This window comes from Gracilinanus agilis, chromosome 4, assembly GCF_016433145.1.
Source record: "Gracilinanus agilis isolate LMUSP501 chromosome 4, AgileGrace, whole genome shotgun sequence".
Lineage (NCBI taxonomy): Eukaryota > Metazoa > Chordata > Mammalia > Didelphimorphia > Didelphidae > Gracilinanus > Gracilinanus agilis.
The window spans coordinates 269,219,726-269,242,253 of NC_058133.1; the positions used below are offsets into that span (position 1 = coordinate 269,219,726).

Below are 22,528 nucleotides of genomic sequence, written 5' to 3' on the forward strand. Positions count from 1 at the left end.
GGGGAAAGGGGAGCATGAATCATGTAACCATGTTAAAAATGAATATTAATAAATGTTAAAAAAAAAGACAAAAAACAACATTTGTAAGCACTTGAGAAGGTAAAAACAAATTTTCCTTAAAGCCTCAGGTTTAAGACTCCTTTAGGGCATTTGATGTATTGTAGGGAATATCAGATGTGATCCCTTAGGTCACATGGTAGGAGAAAGATGCTAATGAGCCCACGGTCATGGTTTGGATGCTTATGTGAATTAATAATGGCAATAATAATGATAACATATGTCCTCCATATAACACCTAAATCCATTTTCATTTTATCTCACAACCCTGTGAGATAGATGCTATTACTATCTCCACTTAAGAGATGACAGAACTGAACCAAGACTCAGAGAATCTAAGTGATTTGACCAGTGTCCTACAGCTACTAAGTGTCTAAGTTGGAATTTGAACCCAAATCTAGAGCTCCAACTACTTAGCAATTCTTCCTCTCTATGTGGCCACAGACTACACATACTCATACTCAAAAGAGGTAATATTCATAAGGTGCTTGGCACAATGCCTGGTACCTAACAGACACTATATAAATACTAAGTGTTATTGTTATTTTTATCATTCTTATCACTGGTCAACCATTTCAATAATATCTAATGTTGATCAAAAAAGGAACAAAGCAACATTAACCTTTTTCATTACTAGAAAGACAACTCAAAGTACATAATGTACTCGTTGAGTTAGCCAGCATCCTTTTTTATTTCTGTAGGACAACATGTATCTGAATTGCATGGTAAAGATGGGAATATTGATTTGGATGTAATCTGTAACACAACACCTTGCCCCCCCCCCCAAAAGTGGATGTTAATAAGTCTGAATGTGAGTCTAACAGAAACCTCAGGATACTTTTCCAGCCCCAAAGCCTATGTACAAATGGAAATGATTGATGTATAAATGTGGAAAAAACCAGATGATTAGCAAAATTTTAGCATACTTTTAATGATAAAGAGACAGAATGGGAAGTTGAATAGGCTAAAAATTTGATCCATTACTGTAGCTACAACAAACAATGCCCAAACCATGGCAGCATGTGATTTTGCATGCAAACGTGGGCCAGCAAATAACTGCATGCAAAACCGCAAGTTCAAATTTAGAACCTGAGTTGAGGTGCCTTGGAAGTGACTGTAAGTTATTTGCAGAACTTAAATATGGGGTTTGCCTCACTGTTCTATTCCCACTACAATAAATTCTGTAGTACTGTAATGAAAGTCAAATCAACAACTGATATAAATGTAATAATGTCAAAAACTAAACCTGACAGCTGTTTTCAGCTTCTAAACTGATATGCTGGAATGTGGACCTTTAACAAACACCAGAATTGAGTATTCATTTCACTGGAATGCAAACATCAGATTTTTACATCAAACTAAATTATGATTCTTGAGAAGGTTAACTGGGGTCTGCAATTAAGATTACTGGACTATTAGGTTTTATAAGTCCATGTCCACAGTTTTCTTACTTTTTTAGTAATATTTCCTCCATGGAGTGGAAATTGCTGTTCTCTTCAAAGCAACATTTCAGAAACTTAAAAAAATATAATTTGTGTATAGATACCTACTTACATTTTATTCTGATGATGTGCTGTGTGACTGCCCTATATATGTAGGAGATAATTCATTTTCTCTTACGTGCATACTCCTGATTGTCCTTTTAAAGGCAGATTTTTAACAAAGACATAACTTTTTAAAAATGCATGAGAACATATGGCATCATTTAGGCAGATTAACATGAATTTCAACACACATTTTATGCAAATGTGCACATGTTATTACTGAATGTGACCTTTGGCAAAATCAGAGAAATGACCATATCTCTGGTCATTTCATATCAGTCAAGTAACAAGTATTTAGCAAATTCCTTTTTAGTGAATTTGTGTTCAACACCGGTGCTAGGTGTTGTTAAGGATACAGAAGAAACATGAAACATAGTTCATGACCTCAAATGGTTGCAAAAACAACCAGTCAAAAACATATTAAAAGCCACTTATGCTGCAAGCAAGAGGCTGGGTTCATAGGATAAACATAGAAAAGAAAAGCAGGTCTTGTCCTCAAGGAACTTTGATTTTATTGGAGGAAATAACACATACACAATATAAGAAAATAATCTCAAAGTAATTGAGAGGGCATTAGCAGTTTTGGGATGAAGGCTTCATTCATGTAGTAGGATATTTTTACTTGAGTTTTGAAGAAAGCTAAATTTCTAAGGAGTGCAGGTGAGGGCATCCATTAAAGACAAGGTGTCAGTCTGTGCAAAGTCTAAAAGACAGTAAATGGAATATTTCCTTATAAGGAATAGAAAATAAGCCAACTTGTTGCAAGGTGATACATGAAAAAGGATAATGTCTATTAAGTATGAAAAAGTAGGTAGGTTGGAGCCAGATTATAAAGGATTCTGAATGTCTAACAGAGGCCTCTGTATTTCTTGATCAATGGACCAAAAACTTCAGATTAAATTTTTGTAATATCATTTTTTGGCTGTATAGTGTATTAATAGAAAAGGATGGATACTGGAGCCAGGGAGACCAATTAGGAGATTATTACAATAGTCTTGGAGTTAGCTAATAAAGACCCTAACTAGGTGACAAAGTAAATGAAAGGAATGGGTATGAGAGATAGAGATAGAGGTTGGGGAGGTAGGTTTAAAGGAGATTGGCGAGTTGAAAATGATTTTAAAATTATGAACTCGAGTTACTAGAAGGCTGATGATATAATACCTTCAACAGAAATAGAGAAGTAGGTGGGGTTTAGGGTAAAGAAAAGTTCTGATTTATTTTCTTCTTCCTTCAAGTTTCTCTTAGTACCATCCTCTTTTTTTGTCCCCCCCCCCCCATTTTTAAAAATATATCATCTTGAACAACTTAATACAAAAACCTTTGCCTATCAATAATTCATCTATCTACTATGATAATGAAAACAATTTTTAAGAGTTAAAGACATCATTTTTCCATATAGGAATAGAATCAATTTGACCTTTCTGAAGCCTTTACATTTTTTTTCTTTTTTATTTATCTTTTCAGGTTTCTCTTGAATTTTGTATTTGAACATCAAATTTTTCATTTAGTTCTGACCTTTTATTTAGGAATGCTTGGGAATATTCTGCTTTGTTAAATAGCCATGCTTTCCCCTGAAAGTATTCAGTCAGTTTTGATGAGTAAGTGATTCTTGGTTGTAGACTCAATTCTCTTGCCTTCCTGAATATCATATTCCAAGCCTTATGGTCTTTTAGTGTGGGGTTGCCAGATCCTATGTAATCCTGACTGGGGCTCCTTAATATCTGAATTGTCTTTTTATGGCTGCTTACAATATTTTCTCCTTGACTTGGAAGCTCTCGAATTTGACTATAACATTCCTGGGGGTTGTCCTTTGGGGACTGAATGTAGGGGGTGATCTGTGAATTCTTTCAATGTTTATTTTGCCCTCTTATTCAAGAATATCAGGGAAATTTTCTTGGATAATTTCTTGTAATATGTTGTGAAGGCTTTTATTTTGTTCCATACTTTCTGGTAGACTAAGAATTCTCAAATTGTCTCTCCTTGATCTGTTTTCCAGGTCAGTTGTCTTTTCAATGAGATATTTATGTTTCCTTCTATTTTTTCATTCTTTTGATTTTGCTTTATTAATTCTTGCTGTCTCATGAGATCATTTGCTTCTACTTGCCCAATTCTAGTCTTTAAAGACTGATTTTCAGCTATGATATTTTGATTTTCCTTTTTGGTTTGGTCTATTCTGATATTCACGGTTTCTAGCTTCTGGTCTCCAATTTGCTTATTGCTTCATTTAGTTTCTGTGTCTCTTTTTCCATATGGGCAATTTTTGTCTTTTGAGATGTTATTTTCTTTTTGTATTACTTTCATTTCTTTTTCCCATTTTTCTTTTATCTTTCTTTCTTGGTTCTTCAACTTGTTGAGTTCCTTGAGAGCTTGTGACAAATTTCCATTTTTGGGGGAAAGTTTGGATGTGTTTGCTTGTTTGTCACTCTCTGCTGTTGCTTCTGTATTTTGCTCTTTTTCTCCATAGAAATTATCCAGGGTTGAGTTTTTTGCTGCAGCTTATTCCTTTTGCCACTAGTCGGTTGAGGTTCCTGCATGTTGATTGCTTTCTTAGCTTCTGTTTTGCAGAACTTTGCCTTAGAAGTATCTTTCCTTCCCAGTCAGAAGTCTGAGTGATGGCAGGTAATGTGATGTTCTTTGTGTAGTGTGCTATAAAGCGTTTTGCCCTAAGGCTTTTTCTAGTCCCTGCTGCCTAGGCTGTGTCCAGCTTTGTTTCTGCCCAAGCTCCACACTCTGCTGCCCAGGTTCTGTGTTTTTCAGCCTTGGGTCTCAAGTCTTGCTGCCAAGGCTTTACACTGCCCTCAGGGGGTAAGTCTGTGGTGTTTTCAGATAGGCCCTGAGAATTTAGAGATTGCCCAGCCCTCAGTCTGACTCTGGTGTGGTAGGTGGTGTGTGTGTATGTGGCAATTAGCTTGCCCTTTGATAAATGCAGTTTTGCCCCCTTAGAGGGTGGGCATCCCCAAAAACTGCCTACCTTTAAGGCTCTGTCCAGTGGGAGAGCCCTTTTGCCTGTCCAGTTTTGATTTCTGGTTTTTTTTTTTGAGACACTTTGTAATTATAGGTTGGAAGGAGATTCAGAAGGCTTCTGCCCCTAAGCTGCCATCTTAGCTCTGCCTCTCCAGGAGTTTTGATTTGGATATAGGATCACATATTTGAAACTGGAAAAAAACCATAAAGGTTATGTGGTTTAACATTTTTATTTTATAGATGTGGAACTAAGACCAAGTGAAGTTAAGTTATTTGTCCAGGGTCACATAGCTAGTAAGTGTCTGAGGTTGGATTTTAATCCATGTTTCTTTCTCCAAGACCAGCAGTCTAAACTAAGCCATGCTCCTTTGAAATGTCTGTAGACAACTTGTTTTTCAGAGATAAGATGAGACATGCATGAAACAATGATGAACAACACAAGATTTAAATGTTAAAATATGTTGTATAGACTACAAATATTTTAAGAGGTCAGAGAAAGAGGAAATTAATAAAGTTTTGATTCTTTTCAGTTACATATTGCCTTATAGAAAGGTTTAGTTGATAACAACAACTTTTCATGGATTCAAAGCCTGACAAAAGAATTTCATCTAAAGTTGTAGGGACAAGAACCATACTAGTGTAGGAGAAGACACACAGAAATATGTGGGCTCAGGGCTCCTCACATGATCTGCATTCCAGTCTGAAGTATGGCATGCCCCCTGAAATGCTGCAGAGGAATCAGTCAAAACTTCTAGAGCCTATCTATAAGCCTGAGGAGCTAGTAAGCATTTCTAATAGTTTATAAGTACAAATTTTTGTCATTCATGAATAATTTTGTGGCATTCTCTTACTCAGATTCAGTTACATATGACTGACATAAAGAAGAGGTAGTTGGATATTGCATAAGTGGAGGACAGAGTTTACTTTCCATTAAAATTTGAAAGGTGCAACAGAGTACATGAGTATTTGCTAATTTTAAAAAACAATTAATTAATTAACTTAGAATATTTTTCCATGGTTACATGATTCATATTCTTTCCCTCCCTGCTCCCTGAGCTGACAAGCAATTCCACTGAGTTTTACATGTATCACTGTTCAAAACTTGTTTCTATATTATTAATGTTTGCAATAGTGATCATTTAAAGTCAACATCCCCAATCATGTTTCCATTGAACCACGTGATCAATCATATGCTTTTCTTCTCTGTTTCTGCTCCCAAAGTTCTTTCTTTGGATATGGATAGCATTCTTTTTCTTAAGTTCCTCTGGATTGTCCTGGATCATTGTATTTCTGCTAGTAGAAAAGTATATTATATTCAATTGGGAAATGGATAAAAGAACAAACACGAGCACAGACTTTCACAATTACCTAAGAAAGTTTATCTGATATAAATTGGTCACTAGCAAGACATAAAAAGTTTGGAAACTACTTCAGGTAGCAAACATTTCATTTCTCACCAAGTGGATAAATAAAATTGTCAAAGGCAATAAGAGTTTAGATTATAAATACATTCATAAAAGTTTATGAAGGATCAAGAGGGAAGAATATAAAGAAAAATAGCTAAAGAGCTAATATTTCTATAATGATTGCTATGTTTCAGACACTTTGCTAAATGCTTTACAAATATTATATCATTTGAACTTCACAATAATGACCATTTTAGGTAGGGACTATTACTCCATTTTACAATTGAGGAAACTGAAGTAAACAGAATTAAATGATTTTCCCATGATCAAATAGCTGGTAAATATCTAAGACTAGATTTAAATTTCAGATTCATACTTATAAAACAGGGAGAAACAGTGGAGGGGAAATAGCTTATAAAAGCTTGGCAAGAGATAAATTGAGCCATCTTATCCCAAGGGAATTTCAGCTTGGAATTCTTGCTTTCTCCTTTCTCCTTTGCCCATCTATTCTAAAGGAGGAAAACCAAAATCCATTGTAAATATGTATAGTCATGAAAAATTTCTCTATTAGTTATGGGGAGAGACAGACATACAGACAGATAGAGAGACAGAGAATAAAGTTGAAAGAAAATATACTTCAATCTGCACACTGAGTCCATAAGTCCTCTATCTAGAGATGGATAATATGTTTCATCATGAGTCTTTTAAATTGTGGTTTGTCATAGCTTTCAAAGTTGACTATCTTCACAATATTGTTTTTATTGTATCAATTGTTTTCTTAGTTCTGTTCAATTAATTGGAAATTGGTTCATTTATGTCTTTCCAGACTTCCCTGAAACCCTTCCCTTTATAATTTCTTGTAGCAGGGACTTGTGGGTTAAGATGGCTATAGAATAGAAGTACGACACTTAACTTTCCTCATAACTGACCACTAACATACCTCCAAAGGACACAAAAACCAAATCTAGATGAAAGAAGGGACCCCACAATAGAGTGCAGTATAGAAGATATGTGGGGTTTGGGCATTTCCACACTATAAGGGAGGAAATAGCTCCCATCAAAATGTGAGCTGATCAACCCTCCCCCACCCCACCCACAGTACCAGAGTCAGAGGCTGCTCACCAGAATTAGAGCGAGCAGGGGGACAATATCTAGCTTCTTGGCAGCTAATTGGGACTTGCCCCTGAGAACAGCAAGACTTGAGACCCAAGGAGGCTAGAGAGAGCAGACCTTGGGCTTGGGAGTGGAGCTGAGAGAGACAATGGATAGTGGAAGCAGCTCAGCACACTGAGACTTAGAGGAGAACCTCAGGTGGAGGAGCAAGTGTGGGCCAATTTCCAGGCTCTGAGCAGCTGACTAGGATCACTAGGGACTTTACCCTAAGAACAGCTAGACCAGAGACCCTAGGAGGCTGGGGAGCTCAGATCTTGGGCACAGGAGTGAAACTGAGAGGGGCCATGGACAGCAGTGGCCTAGCAGACAGTGGAAGCCAGGAGACTTGCAAAGTAGCCTCAGGCAAAAATTGTTCTTTAGCTCTATACACAGAGAGTCTGCTTGCCTTACTCAGACTTCTGGCTGAGAAAGCATAATGATGACAAGCAAGGCAGAAGAAATAACCACCAAAAAGATCAAGAAAAAAGTTCTAACACTTGATAACTTCTGCACAGAAAAAACCCAGAAACCAGAGGACAACAAATAATTAAAGACATCTAAACCTTCCCCCCAAAATGAAAATTGGTCACAAGCTCCTGAAGAGTTCAAAGCTGAGATCATGAGAAAGATGGAAGAGATCTGGCAAGAAATGCGGGAAATAGTTGAAAAAGAAAATAACAGTTTAAAAGGCAGAATTTCACAATTGGAAATTGAGGTTAAGAAATCAAATGAAATGATAAGCAAGACCAGAAATGACCAGCTGGAAGCCATGAAGAGCCAGATAGACTATACAGAAAAGGAGCATTAATAGGAAATACTTAAACCTTACTCTCAGTGGAATTAATCCTGAGAGGAAAGAGTAGCCAGATCCATTGGGATATCAAATTCTATCTAACCCTTTGGACAAAGTCAGAATGGATAAACCAAGAGGGATAGTGGGGTGGGGAGTTCATAAAGGGAGGGAAAAACGGTGGGGGGAGTGAATTCATTAGGCCTTAAAAATAATAAGAGGGGAATAAAAAGGGAGAGGGTGGAAAGGGTGGTAAATCAAGGGAGGGGACAAGGGAGACTGGTTTAAAACAAACCACTGGCTTAAAAGGAAATAGCATAAGAAGAAGGAGTAGTACCAGGAGAGGATACCAAGAAGAAGGGGTAGTACCAGGAGAGGATATTGGGGAATACACAGCTGATAATTATAACTCTGAATGTGAATGGAATGAACTCGCCCATAAAACAGAAGCAAATAGCAGATTGGAGTAGAAAACAAAATCCTACCATATGTTGTCTACAAGAAACACACGAGGCAGGTGGACATACTCAGGGTTAAGGTCAATGGCTGGAGCAAAATCTATTGGGCATCAACTGAAACAAAGAAGGCAGGAGTGGCAATCTTGATTTCTGACAGAGCCAAAGTAAAAATAGATCTGATTAAAAGAGATAGGGAAGGTAATTACATCCTGATAAAAGGCAGGATAGACAATGAGGAAATAACAGTACTCAACATGTATGCACCAAATAGTATAGCATCCAGATTTCTAAAGGAGAAACTGGCAGAGCTCAAGGAGGAAACAGATAGTAAAACTATACTAGAGGGAGATCTAAATATTCCTCTCTCAGATCTAGATAAATCAAACCAAAAATTAAATGAGAAAGAGATAAGAGAGGTGAATGAAATCCTAGAAAAATTAGAGTTAAGAGATATGTGGAGAAAAATAAGGAAAAGTTCTATTTATTCCTATGCTTTGTAGGGTATTTTAAAAAACAAATGAATAGGGAGCAGCTGGGTAGCTCAGTGGATTGAGAGCCAGGCCTAGAGACGGGAGCTCCTAGGTTCAAATCCGGCCTCAGACACTTCCCAGCTGTGTGACCCTAGGCAAGTCACTTGACCCCCATTGCCTATCCTGACCACTCTTCCACCTATAAGTCAATACACAGAAGTTAAGGGTTTAAAATTTAAAAAAAAAGAAATGAATATTGCATTTTGTCAAAAGATTTTTCTGCATCTATTAAAAATTTGTATTGGTTTGTTATTACTATGGTCAATTATTCTTGTAGTTTTCCTTATATTGAACCAGCCCTCCAATCTTTTTATTGTAGGTTCAAATCCGGCCTCAGACACTTCCCAGCTGTGTGACCCTAGGCAAGTCACTTGACCCCCATTGCCTATCCTGACCACTCTTCCACCTATAAGTCAATACACAGAAGTTAAGGGTTTAAAATTAAAAAAAAAGAAATGAATATTGCATTTTGTCAAAAGATTTTTCTGCATCTATTAAAAATCATATAATTTGTATTGGTTTGTTATTACTATGGTCAATTATTCTTGTAGTTTTCCTTATATTGAACCAGCCCTCCAATCTTTTTTTTTTTAACAAATAATAATATTTATTTTTTAGAAAAGTTAACAAGGTTACATGATTCATGCTCTTATTTTTCCCTTCATCTCCCAACCTCCCCCCCATAGCCGATGCACATTTCCACTGTTTTTTTAAAACATTTATTAATATTTATTTTTTAGAAAATGTGTGTGAGGTGTGAGGTGATAAAATAGAAGGAAACATGAAATATCTCAATGAGAAAGTGACAGACCAAGAAAACAGGTCAAGGAGAGACAATCTGAGAATCATTGGTCTTCCTGAAAAAGTAGAAATTAATAGAAATTTGGACTCCATACTAAAAGAAATTATTCAGCAAAATTGCCCTGAAGTTCTACAACAAGAGGGCAATATAGACATTGAAAGGATCCATAGATCACCCTCTACACTAGACCGAGAAAAGACAACCCTCAGGAACATAATAGCCCAACTCAAGAGCTTCCAAGTAAAAGAAAAATATTTTACAAGAAGCCAGAAAGAGACAATTCAGATATCAAGGAGCACCAATCAGGATCACACAGGATCTGGCAGCCTCCACACTAAAAGACCACAAGGCTTGGAATATGATATTCAGAAAGGCAAGAGAATTGGGTCTACAACCAAAGATCACCTACCCATCAAAACTGACTATATACTTCCAGGGGAAAGTTTGGGCATTCAACAAGATGGAAGATTTCCAAATATTTGCACAGAAAAGACCAGGACTAAATGGAAAGTTCGATATCCAACAACAAAAACCAAGAGAAACATGAAAAGGTAAATAAGAAACAGAAGGGAAAGAAAGAAAACTCATATTTTTTAAATTTGCCTCTTTAAGGGCTTCAATAAAATCTAATTATTGGTATTCCTACGTGAATTCTTTTTCAATTGATTCTGTGTTAATTGAGCTCTTTTAAAAATCTTTATTAAATTATCTGTTTTATGTTTTTTAAAAACCTACATCATGGTTTTATTAATTTAATGTTTGGGGTTTTTTTGCTTTCAATTTTGTTAATCCTTTCCTTGATTTTCATGATTTTATATGGATGTTTATTTAGGGGGGGCAGTTTGTTTGTTGGATTTTTTGTGTAAGGTTTAAGTTATATCCTCTTCCTCTCTTTTGTTGATGAAAGAGTTTAGAGATATAAAATTTCCTAAGCACTGCTTTGCCTGAATCTCACATATTTTGTTACATTTTCATTATCTTTAATGAAATCATTAATTGTGTTTCTATGATTTGTTCTTTGACTATCCAATTTCTTAGAATTAATTTATTTAGTTTACAACTGCTTTTTAATCTATGTTTCAAAAACTCTTTATAGAATAGTATTAATAATATTGCACTATGATTAGAAAAAGATGTATTTAATATTTCTGCTTTTCTGAATTTCTCAATTTTTTGCCCTAATATGGTCAATTTTTGTGATTTCCTGGCCTTAGAAGTAGGCATATATATTTCTATTTTCATTCAATATTTTCCAAAGGTCTATTACATCCAGCTTAAAAAAAAGTCCTATTCATCTCTTTAACTTCTTTCTTGTAATGGTTAAACTAATCCAGGTCTGAGGAGGGTAAATTGAAGTCCCCTACCCCATTAACAAAGTTTTTACTATTTATTCCTTCCTATAACTCATTCAATGTTTCCTTTAAGAATCTGGATGCTATGCTATTTAGTACATATGTGTTCAATATTAATTATCTATGGTACCTTTTGGCAAAATGTAGTTTCTTGTTTATCTCTTTTAATTAAATCTCTTTTTGCTTTTGCTTAGTCTGAGATCATGACTATCATTACTGCCTTTTTATACTTCAGTTAAAAATAGATTCTATCCTCATATTTTAGGTCTATTCCTATCTTTGTTTCTAGTATGTTTATGGTAAACAGCATTTTGTTTTACTCTGGTTTCTGATCAGTTCTGATATACTCTTCCATACATGATTCATTTCATTCAAATTCATAGTCATGATTGTTACTGTGTATCTCCATCTATCCTATTCTCTTATACTCATTTATCCTTCTTCATTTTACTGTCCCATCTTCAAGAATTTCTTTTGCTTCTAATCACCACCTCCCTTTATCTTTCATTTTATTCCTCCTATCTTTTTCACTTAACTATTTTTCCTCTTACTTCCCTCTTGAATGTGATACATTTCTGTACCAACTGTGTGTTTGTGTATGTGCATTCTTTTCTACTTTAATTAGTTCAGATGAAAATGAGATTCAGCTTTGGTCACCTTTCCCCTCACCCCATTCCTTCCTCCTTATTACATAAACTCCTTTTTTTGTGTACCCCATTTATGTGAGATAATTTTCCCTATTCTTACTCTCCTTTCCCTCTTTATTGTAATATACTCCCACATTCATTCCATTTTTTGGAGAATTATACAAATACAATAGAATCACATTCATGCCCTCTTTCTAATGAGATTGCCTCTAATTATGATAGAATTTTGAGGGACTACATCTTTATTCTTTAACATTTTATGCTTTTCTTGACTTCTGGGTTTTTGTGCCAGATTTTCTTCTCAGTTCTACTTTTTTCATCAGGAAATGAAGGAAATAGAGTTCTCTATTTCATTAAAGATAATTTTTTTTCCATTCAAGGATTAAATTCAGCTTTTTCTGAGCAGTTTTTTCATAGTCATATCTCCTCTGCATTTCAGTATATCATATTTCAAGCCCTTGATTCCTTTATAGTGTTAGCTGCTAAAACTTGTGTGATCCCGACCATGGTTCTATAGTACTTGAATTTTTTTTTGATGTTTCAATATTTTGTTCTTGGCCTTGGAACTCTGGAGTTTTGCTATAATATTGCAGGGAGTTTTCATTTCAGGAATTCTTTCAGAAGATGACTGGTGAATTCTTTATATTTCTACCTTGCTTTCTAGTTCTAAAATATCCGGACAGTATTTTTTTCCCTTGACACATGATGTTTAGGCTTTTTGGTTGTTGTTGTTCATGGCTTTCTGGTAATATAACAATTCTTCAGTTATTTCTACTTGATTTCTACATTGCTGTAGATGAATTGCTTAATGGCTTTTGGAATATAGTTCCAAATTTTTTACCAGAGTTGTTTGACCATTTAACAAACATACTAATAGTAAATATTTTGTCATATTGTCCAATCTGATGGGTAAAAAGATGAACCTTAGAATTGTTTTGTTATTTTTCTTGGCTTTAATGATTTAGAGAATTTTTCCATGTGGTTGTTGATAGCTTGGATTCCTCTCTTTGAGATATGCCTATTCATATCTTTTGACTATCTATTAAGGAAATGGTCTTACATATTTGAATCAGTTCATCTTGGACATTAGGCTTATAGCAGAGAAATGTGCCACAAGAATTTTTTCCCAAGTAAATCTATTCTCTTCTAATTTTGGTTGCACTGATTTTGTTTGTGCATTTAAACAAATTATGCAATCAAAATTGTCCATTTTGGGGACTTTACACCTTTTCTGGTCAAGAACTCTTTTTATACATAGTTGTGAAAGGCATCTATTTCTCTGTTCCTCTAACTTATTTATATTGTGACTTTTTTATATCTAGATGTCGTATGCATACGTATCTTCATTCTGACTCTAATAATTCCTTCTCTGGAAGTGGATAGAATTCTTTTTCAAAAATTCTTCAGAATTGTCTTAGATCATTGTATTGCTGAGAATAGCTAGGTTTTTCATGGTTGATCATCATACAATGTTGCTGTTACTGTGTACAATATTCTCCTGGTTCTGCTTATTTCACTCTGCATCAGTTCACATTAGACCTTTCTAGATTTTTCTGAAATCCTCCTCCTCCTCATTTCTTATAACACAATAGTATTCTATCACCATCATGCATGACAATCTGTTCAGCAATTCTCTGATTGAAAGACATCCCTAAATTTCCAATTCTTTGCCACCACAAAGAGAGCTGCTATAAATATTTTTGTACAAATTTTGTTCTTTCTTCTTTAAAATCACTTTGGGATACAAATATAGTAGTGCTATTACTGGCTCAAAGGGTATGCATAGTCTTGTAGCCCTTTGGACATAATTCCAAATTGCCTTCTAGAATAATTGAATCAGTTCACAACCTTAATAATAATTTATTAGTATTCCAATTTTGCCACATTTCCTTCAACAGTTACCATTTTTCTTTACTGTCATATTGGCCAATCTGATAGGTATGAGGTGGTCCCTTGAAGTTCTTTTAATTTGCATTTCTCTAGTCAAGAGGGATTTAGAACATTTTTTCATGATCATTCATAACTTTGGTTTCTTCATCTGAAAACTGTTTTTACATCTTTTGATCAACTGTCAACTGGGCAATTACTTATGTTATTATAAATTTGATTTAGTTCTATATATCTGAGAAATGAGGCCTTTATTAAGGAAATTTGCTGTAAATATTTTTAGTTTGTTGTTTTCCTTCTGCTCTTAGTAACATTGATTTTATTTGTAGAAAAACCTTTTAAATTTAATATAAACCAAATTATTCATTTTACATCTCTTAATATTATCTATCTTGTTTGGTCATAAATCATTTCCTTCCCTATAAATCTGACAGCCAAACTATTCTTTGCTCCCCTATTTTGCTTATAGCATCACCCTTTACATTACATGCCTTTTTACTTTATAATACAGGGTATGAGATATTGGTCTATACCTAGTTCCTGCCACACTGTTTTCTAGTTTTCCTAACAGTTTTTGTCAAATAGTGATTTCTTATTCCAAATACTGTGATCTTTGGGTTTCTCAAATACCAGATTGCTATGACCATTTACCCCTGTATATTGTATATTCACATCCATTCTATATTGATCCACTATTCTGTCTCTTAGTTGGTACTGGATTATTTTGATAATTATTGCTTTATAGTATAATTTGAGATCTGGTACTGTTAGGTCACCTTCCTTCACATTTTTTTCCAATTAATTCCCTTGATATTCTTAACCTTTTATTCTTCTAGATGAATTTTATTATTATTTTTTAAATTTCTAGTTCTATAAAATAATTTTGGTAGTTTGATTGGAATGGCACTGGAAAAGTAAATTATTTTAGTTAGAATTTTCATTTTTATATTAGCTCAGCTTACCCTTTAGTAATTAATATTTTTCTAGTTGTTTAGATCTGACTTTATTTGTGTGAAAAGTATTTTATAATTTTGTTCTTATAATTCCTCTGTTTGTGCTGGTATGTAGACTTGTAGGTGTTTTATATTTCCTAGAGTTATTTTGAATGAAATTTCTCTTTCTATCTCTTGCTGCTGAACTTTGTTGGTAATATATAGAAATGTCGACGATATGTGTGAATTTATTTTGTATCCTGAAACTTTGCTAAGTTATTATTTATTTCAGTCAGTTTTTTAGTTGATTCTCTAGGACTCTCTAACTGTACTATCACAGTTCCCTTCATTTTAACAAATAATTAACATGATGAGCTTAAATAAACAAATACAACACCAACAATAATGATCCTAAACAATCAATAATGTTGCTTCTCACCCCCAAAAGCATCAAACTATGCTTAAGACACTATATTAGGCATAATGAATACAAAGAAACAATTCAATAATCCCTGCCCTCAAGGCTATTACATTCTACTGGTTTCGTGTGGCTGACAGCAATAAGGCAAAATTCCTATATCTTCATTTCCATATATTTTTAAGATTTTGATTTAAATTATTAGCTTTAGGTTTGGGCAGAAAGAGCAATATTTAAATATTTACAGAAAGAATAATATTTAAAGAATATCATGCCAAGAGAAACCAGTGTAAACTAAGTGCTGAATGAACTTCATAATTCTTGTTTTCCACTTAGTGGCTCTAGGACTAGATTGTTTTCATATCAAGAGAGTTCTCTTGAACAACACTTCAAGCCACTCCCAGTTTCTATGTTCTGTATTTACAAGTATATGTGACTATGTTAATGATGGACTTCTTTTTCCTATATCTAAAAGAAGATACTACCTACACAGTAAGAACTAAATTCTGTACGCTAACTTACCATCAATCACACAAGGTAGGTATTGTAAATAAGTTGGAATGTTCTAGAAGGATGCTGGCATCACACTAACATTTAAAGCGTGGCTCAGAGCAAAGGAAATTATTGTTCTTATTATAATGGGATGAAGGGTAGCCTGGCGCCTTTATTTATATTTTGTGCAGAAGCCTCAGAATGAACTCATTAGATTTTATTTATTAAGTCGAGCTCTTATAGTATTCAGAATAGTGTGGTAGGCACTAGGGTAGATACAAAATTTTGGTAAGATGATGTCTCTACCTTCAAGGAGCAGAGTTGCCTTATGAAGCTGATACAACTAATATGACTTCCATCCAAAATTCCAGTAGGAAGACTGGTGCTCTGTTAGCCAGGAAGACTTTAAATGGTTAAGTGGAACATGCTTTTTCAAAGCTAATTACAACCATAATCTCCTTGTTTCCTACTTATACCACACAAGGAGATTATGGCTGAGAGCATTAGAAATGAAAGAGTACTTGTCAACAAACCCAGCCACACAATAAGGCTACTATTTCCTTTCTGCACTTTATGTTATTGTGCAGAATGTCCAATGAACAGCTGTTCAGCTAACTCGGGCATGAGCTGCACCCTATCCCCTCTTCTCCCTTCTCCCACCCCCATCACTCTCAGGCCTCCCTGGCCTTCACATTTTGAAAGAGTTACATAACTAGCTTTGAAAAGTCTGCTTCTAACTTACATTTTGAGGAAGTTCAAAATGACATTCATTCCTGGAGAAGGAATAAATTTTTTTTTCTTTAGAGAGCCCATGTAGAATAAGGAGTAAAAAGTCAAACTTGGAGCCAGGAGAACCTGAGTTCAAGTCCTGCTTTGGACATATCCTGACTGTGTGACCTTGGGCAAGTGACTTAATGTCTCTGAGACTAGAAATTACAAAGAAGGTGCTGACTTGCATCGATAGAGGGAGTTTCTTCACCAGAGAGTTTCCTAACCAGTAAAATCACAGATCCAGTCCCTATTCCTATCAAAATAAATAAACAGTGGCACCAAGCCTGGGGTTGGGAAGACCTTGGTTCAAATATAATCTCAGATAGTTCCTAGTTGTGTGGGCAAATCATTGGGCAAGTCACTTAACCCTGATTGCTTAACTCTTGGCACTCTCTGTCTTACAATTGATTAGACATGAGATAAACATTTTATTAATAATAAAAATAACATAAGTGTGTAGTTGGGCTTTTAGCTGAAACTAATAGTACTTTTATTTAAAGTAAAAGCAAAACATAGGGACAGATTACAATTTCTATTGAAATTTTTATAAAGATATTTATAAACCATAGAGAATGTTGTAGGTATATTGAGTGCCTGGAGAGAAGAAATCCCCCTCACTCAGGATTCTGGAACATTATAATAACTGATATATCGATATTAGGTTTAAAAGTCTGCAAAGTGCTTTATGCACATTATCTATTTGAACCTCATCAGAGCTTCGTGAGGGTAGGTAATCCAAGTGTAGGATCCTCATTTTAGAGATAAGAAAACTGGCAGTTTGTCACTTGTTAATGGGCACACTTGCTAGCAAGTATCAGCAGCAGGATTCAAATGCAGGTTTCTTCCCGATTCCAAGTCCAGAACTTAATGCATGTCTGTGCATTTTTTGGTCAGAATCAGAATTTCAGAGTTGGAGGAGATATAGTTGGACCTAGAGTCAATAAGACTCATCTTTCTGAGTTCAAATCTGGCCTCAGACATTTACTAACTGTGTGACCCTGGGCAAGTCACTTAACCCTGTTTGTCTAAGTTTCCTCATCTATAAAATGAGCTAGAAAAGGAAATGGAAAACCACTCCAGGTTCTTCGACAAAAACAAAAACAAAATATATCACGGAGTCAGATATGACTGAAACACCACCAGCAAAACACATTTGACAGGATTAAACTTAGTGCTGTCTAGTAGCAGAGAAGGTTCAAATAATGTTATACACCATTTATGGAAAGAAGATAATAATAAGCTTAATACAAACATATCGCTTATGCATGTGTCCAAATCATTGATAAAATATTAAATAGGGCCAAGTACAGATGCTTGGAGTATCTGCCAGAGACCTTCTTCCATGTTGTCAATGAACCATTAAGAACTACTCTATGAGTTCAGCCACCTTACCAGGTTGGAATCCATTTAATTGTAAGCTCCTATTATCAGTATTACTCCATTTTTCCCCCCCGCAAGAAAAGTATATAATGCTTTATCGACTGCTTTCCTAAAATCTAGGCAAAATATATTCACACCATTTCACTCATATATGAGTTTAGTAATCCTGTCAAGAAAGGAAATGAGGTTAGTTTAAGATGACTACTTTTTTTAAAAATGAAGTCATATTAACTCTTTGTAATCATCCCCTCCCTTTCCAGATGTTTGCCAATAAATGCAAGCAATTTTTAATGACATCATAGAATTTTCTCAGAAATTGTAGTCAAGGTTTGCTGCTCTAAATAAGGGATTATGTTCAAACCTCCTCCTCATTTTTTGAAAATTGGGTCAAAATTTGCCATTCTCTACTCTTGCAGTATATTTTTTGTTTTCAATGATCTTTAAAATATTACTGATAGTGGCTCTGTTTTCACATCTGTCAGTTCTTTTAGAACTTGAAGGTATCATTCATCTGATCTTTGAATTCATCGAAGGGCACCTTGGTACTCCATTTCTATCTCATACTTATTTTGGGCACGAACTCCCTGTTAGTCATTTTTGTTCTCTCATTTCCAAAGCCAAGGTTATTTTTCTTGGTAGAGAAAACACAAGTATTTAGTTATCTTGTCTTTAAGTGCCTTCCCTCTGTCTTCTCCTTTGTAAAATGAGAATTAGACTAGGTGATTTCTGGGACCCCTCCAGTTCAAAGTGGTTGGATCAAGGTCCTAGAGGAGCTAGAAAGAAAGAAAAGAATAAAAGACACAGAAACAGAAGAATTATCTTTAGCAAGAAGTAGGAAAACTCATGCCTCTGAGCCAGAAGGAAAGAAGCTAGATTTGATGATGAGGCCTAAAAGCTAAGTATAAGAATTAAGGAAGCTTCCTTCAGATGGCTTCAATCTCAATGAAATGAACACTAGGTCAACTGCATAACTGAGTGTAAGGGGTGCAAATAGGGCCTTGAGGAGTAAGAAAAACATTTGAAACAGTCACTGTGGGGAACACTATGGAGAATTATTAAGAGCACAGGAAAAGGCTGCCTAGTAGTGAAGAAGGTTCAAATAGTATTATACACCATTTATGGAAAGAAGATATTAAGTTTAAAGCAAGACATAAATAGAACTGTAGAAATTATTTCAGAACTTTGAATTAAGTAGAAAAAAGGATAAATCTGTCCTTAATAACTTTTCCTGAAAATGACTGAAGTACATGAAAATAAAAAGAACTTCCCTTTGTATACCATGCATTCAGACTTTGTTTTGCAGATGTTTTCTGGTTACCATAGCAGCTTCTGAATTTGTCTCAGTATAAATGGGAAGTTGGTAACCTAGTTTAAAAAACTGATTAGTATGTTCTTTTTATCCCAGTAAGCTCATTCTGCACTGACACAAATTGTATTCTGACAACTAGGTTGTCATCCAAAGCATAGTTTTCCCTCTTACTAAGGGTCTTAATGATAAAATATTCCAAAGGAATGAGAATTGGGTTGTTTTTGGTTTTAAAATCTCTTTTACAGTATCCAAAAGAGATGACTGCAGTCCTTAATATGCAAGCCTTTTAAGAATCCAGAAAGCTGACCTCACTTGACAAATTTAACATGAAGTATCAATTTTGAGTGTTATCCTCATGCAAATAGCAAGCCATGAAGCCTAAGATTTGAGAGATATTAGATCACCATTAAAGAAATCAGGTCCCATGTAAGAAAAAACATTAGAAAAACTATAATATACAAATTGTAGCCCTGGTATGGGTTTTCAGACTCCTGAGTCATGGCATTGCTAAATAGATATTAATAACTGATGGGAAATATGGATAGATGTTTTGGGAGATGATAGAATATCATAAGTATCTAATTGCATTGTAATGATAAGCACCTAACAATAGAACAATAAATGTGTATATCCAAGTAGATATGGGTGTCTATGTCCCTTTATATCACAAAAAGGCTGAAATTAAGTAACTTACAAGTAGAAAGCAGACATATTAATTGCAGTATTTGAAATTCTATCACTGTTGTGGTCTATCTTCAAGCCAAGAAGACATGGGATCTCCAAAGGATCAAACATACAAATCTTATAGAGGACAGTGGAGAATTGCATGGTGGGGTATGAGCTGGTTGAACACATTACAAATGAGAAATTCTGAAGAAATGTATTTAAGGAAGTTGTCTATGAAAATGTGTGAATAAAAATGAAGATGAACTCAAGGAAGTAACTGATGGTCTGCCTAGGTCATGTGCTGCTCTAGAATCCTCATAGCATTAACAGAGAGTGAAGAAGGTTCCCAGAACATTATAAGAAAAACCTAGTGGTTAGTTGTTGTTTCTTTTTTGATTCTTCATGACCCCATTTGGTATTTTCTTGGCAAAGATATTGGCATGGTTTTGCTATGTTCTTTTCCAGCTCATTTTATAGATGAGAAAACTAAGGCATGCAAGGTCAAATGACTTGCCCAGGGTTATACATTTAATAAGTGCCTGAGGTCATTTTTGAATTGAGGTCTTCTGACTCCAAGATGATTGCTGTATTCATTGTACTACCCAGCTGCCCAATACAACAATGGAATTCTTCACAAAGAATTTAAGATACAGAAACTTAATCCTTGAGGTGGTTTAGATCTCTCCAAATCCCAGGGGCTTAAGATGTTATTTTAGAACAGAAGAGTGGGGACTAGAGATTTGCTTTCATAGAAGTTAAGGGCCAGTGACATTGATTTAGGGCTTTTTTTTTTTTACATGCTACCAATTATGGGGAAAAGGAGGGAAGCAAAGGAGGGAGAGAGGAAGGGAGGGAAGAAGGAATGAAGGAAGGGAAGAAGGAAGGAAGCAAAGGAAGGAAGGAATAAAGGAAAGAAGGAATAAAGGAAGGAAGGAAGTTAAGGAAGGGAGGTAGGGTGGGAAAAACATTTATTAAATATCTATAATGTTCCAGAAGCATCTGGCCTCTAGAAAGTAAGTCTTTAAAAACAAAACAAAACAAAACAAAACAAAACAAAAAACACTGGGGGTACAAATAGAAAAGGAAGATAGGCCCTGCTCTCAATAAGCTCCCATTCTTATGAGGACATATATAGAAGGTTTCAACTGCAAGTTAAATGGAAAAGTTCCATGATCATCAAAGCTGCAAAGAAGATGGTAACATTTTTTCTTTAGTGACATTTCCACTGATAAAATCATATCAGTATATCATGTTGATATTTTCATATTGTTCATTTTTGTAAGTGAGTAATCTCATAAAATCAGAACTCCAAAACCAGATTATATAACCCAGATTATATTTGTATATATAACCCAGTATAACCCAGATTAAATTGCCTGCCAGCACCAGGAGTGGAAAGGGAAGGAAGAGAGGGAGATAAGTTCAATCATATAATTCAGGAAAACTTGTGTGGAAATTTGTAATTACATATAATCAGTAAAAAATAAAATAAAAATATAAAAATTATTTTAGTTGAGAGTTGATAAGAACAGTCTAATATCATGACCATTTCCAACGTTCAGTAAAATATTACCCAAGCTGATTTTTTTGTTGTTGTTGGTGCTGATAAAATTCTACTTTCCATTTTGGTGGTAGTGATAGAGACTTCCTCAGAAAGTACAGAAAACCTTCCCACCTCACCCTTGTCACTGTCCTACAAAACTAGATTCCATCAAATCTGGCCTCAGACACTTCCCAGCTATGTGACCCTGGGCAAGTCACTTGACCCCCATTGCCCACCCTTACCACTCTTCCACCAAGGAGCCAATACACAGAAGTTAAGGGTTAAAAAAATTAAAATAAAAAAAAACTAGATTCCAAATTAAGATACTAGAATGCTTAATACAGAATTTGTGCAAATAAACTCTTGGTGGTTACAATAATACAGAAACAATGTTAATGTAGAAAGAGAAATGGACTCATAGCCCAGGCTCTCAGACATATCTTGGCTTGGATATTGCTGGATAGATAACCTTGAGAAAGACACAACTTCTCTGGCCTTAATCTCATTTGAAAAATGAAGATGTTAATATAATTATTCCCCCCTTATCCACCCACTATTGCTTTGAACTACTATGGTATCCCTACCTCTGCAATCATTCTGTTTGTATCTCCCAAGAAGAGAAGATTCAAAGCTTCTTCTTCAGTGGATGCCTGCTGAAGAGATAGATTTTTCAGATGAATGTTCTGATCAGGGTCCTCCAATATTGTCACCTTCCTAGGGAACAAATATGGAGTCAATGAGACACATAACTGCAATTCACTAAAAGAACCTGATACAACTGACATGTACTCAATAAAAAGATGGCTTTTCCAAACTGCAATCACATCCTTAAGGGCTTTCCTTGGCCACATAATCAAATAGATTTGAGAATGAAAACTCTGCTCTCCAGCAAAGTATCTCCTATATTCACAATTTATTGCATTTGTTATTGTTACCTTAAAAACACATATTCTGGTAGAGTTAAATAAGCAGATACTGATCAGCAATACTATCAAAATGCAAGCTCCAAGACAAGGTTTTAATAGTTTTTTTTAACATTTTTTAATATTCATTTTTAACATGGTTACATGATTCATGCTCCACCTTTCCCTTTCAACCCCCGCTTCTGCACCCCCCCACCCATGGCCGATGGGCATTTCCACTAGTTTTGTCATGTGTCCTTGATCAAGACCAATTTCCAAATTGTTGGTAGTTGCATTGGTGTGGTAGTTTCGAGTCCACACCCTCAATCATGTCCACCCCGACCCATGCGTTCAAGCAGTTGTTTTTCTTATATGTTTCCTCTCCTGCAGTCCTTCCTCTGAATGTGGGTAGCTTTCTTTACCATAAATCCCTCAGAATTGTCCTGGGTCATTGTATTGCTGCTGGTACAGAGGTCCATTACATTCAATTTTACCACAGTATATCAGTCTCTGTGTATAGAGTTCT

At 35.1% G+C, this 22,528-nt stretch overlaps 1 protein-coding gene across 1 annotated transcript in view; it reads right to left on the minus strand.

Moving 5' to 3' along the window:
• Positions 1–22,528, minus strand: part of KIF6 (kinesin family member 6) — a 540,790-nt gene that overhangs the window by 371,138 nt on the left and 147,124 nt on the right. The window contains exon 6 of the mRNA XM_044675300.1: positions 21,685–21,814. Coding sequence (XP_044531235.1) covers positions 21,685–21,814 — 130 coding nt within the window. The remainder of the gene's footprint in view (positions 1–21,684; positions 21,815–22,528) is intronic.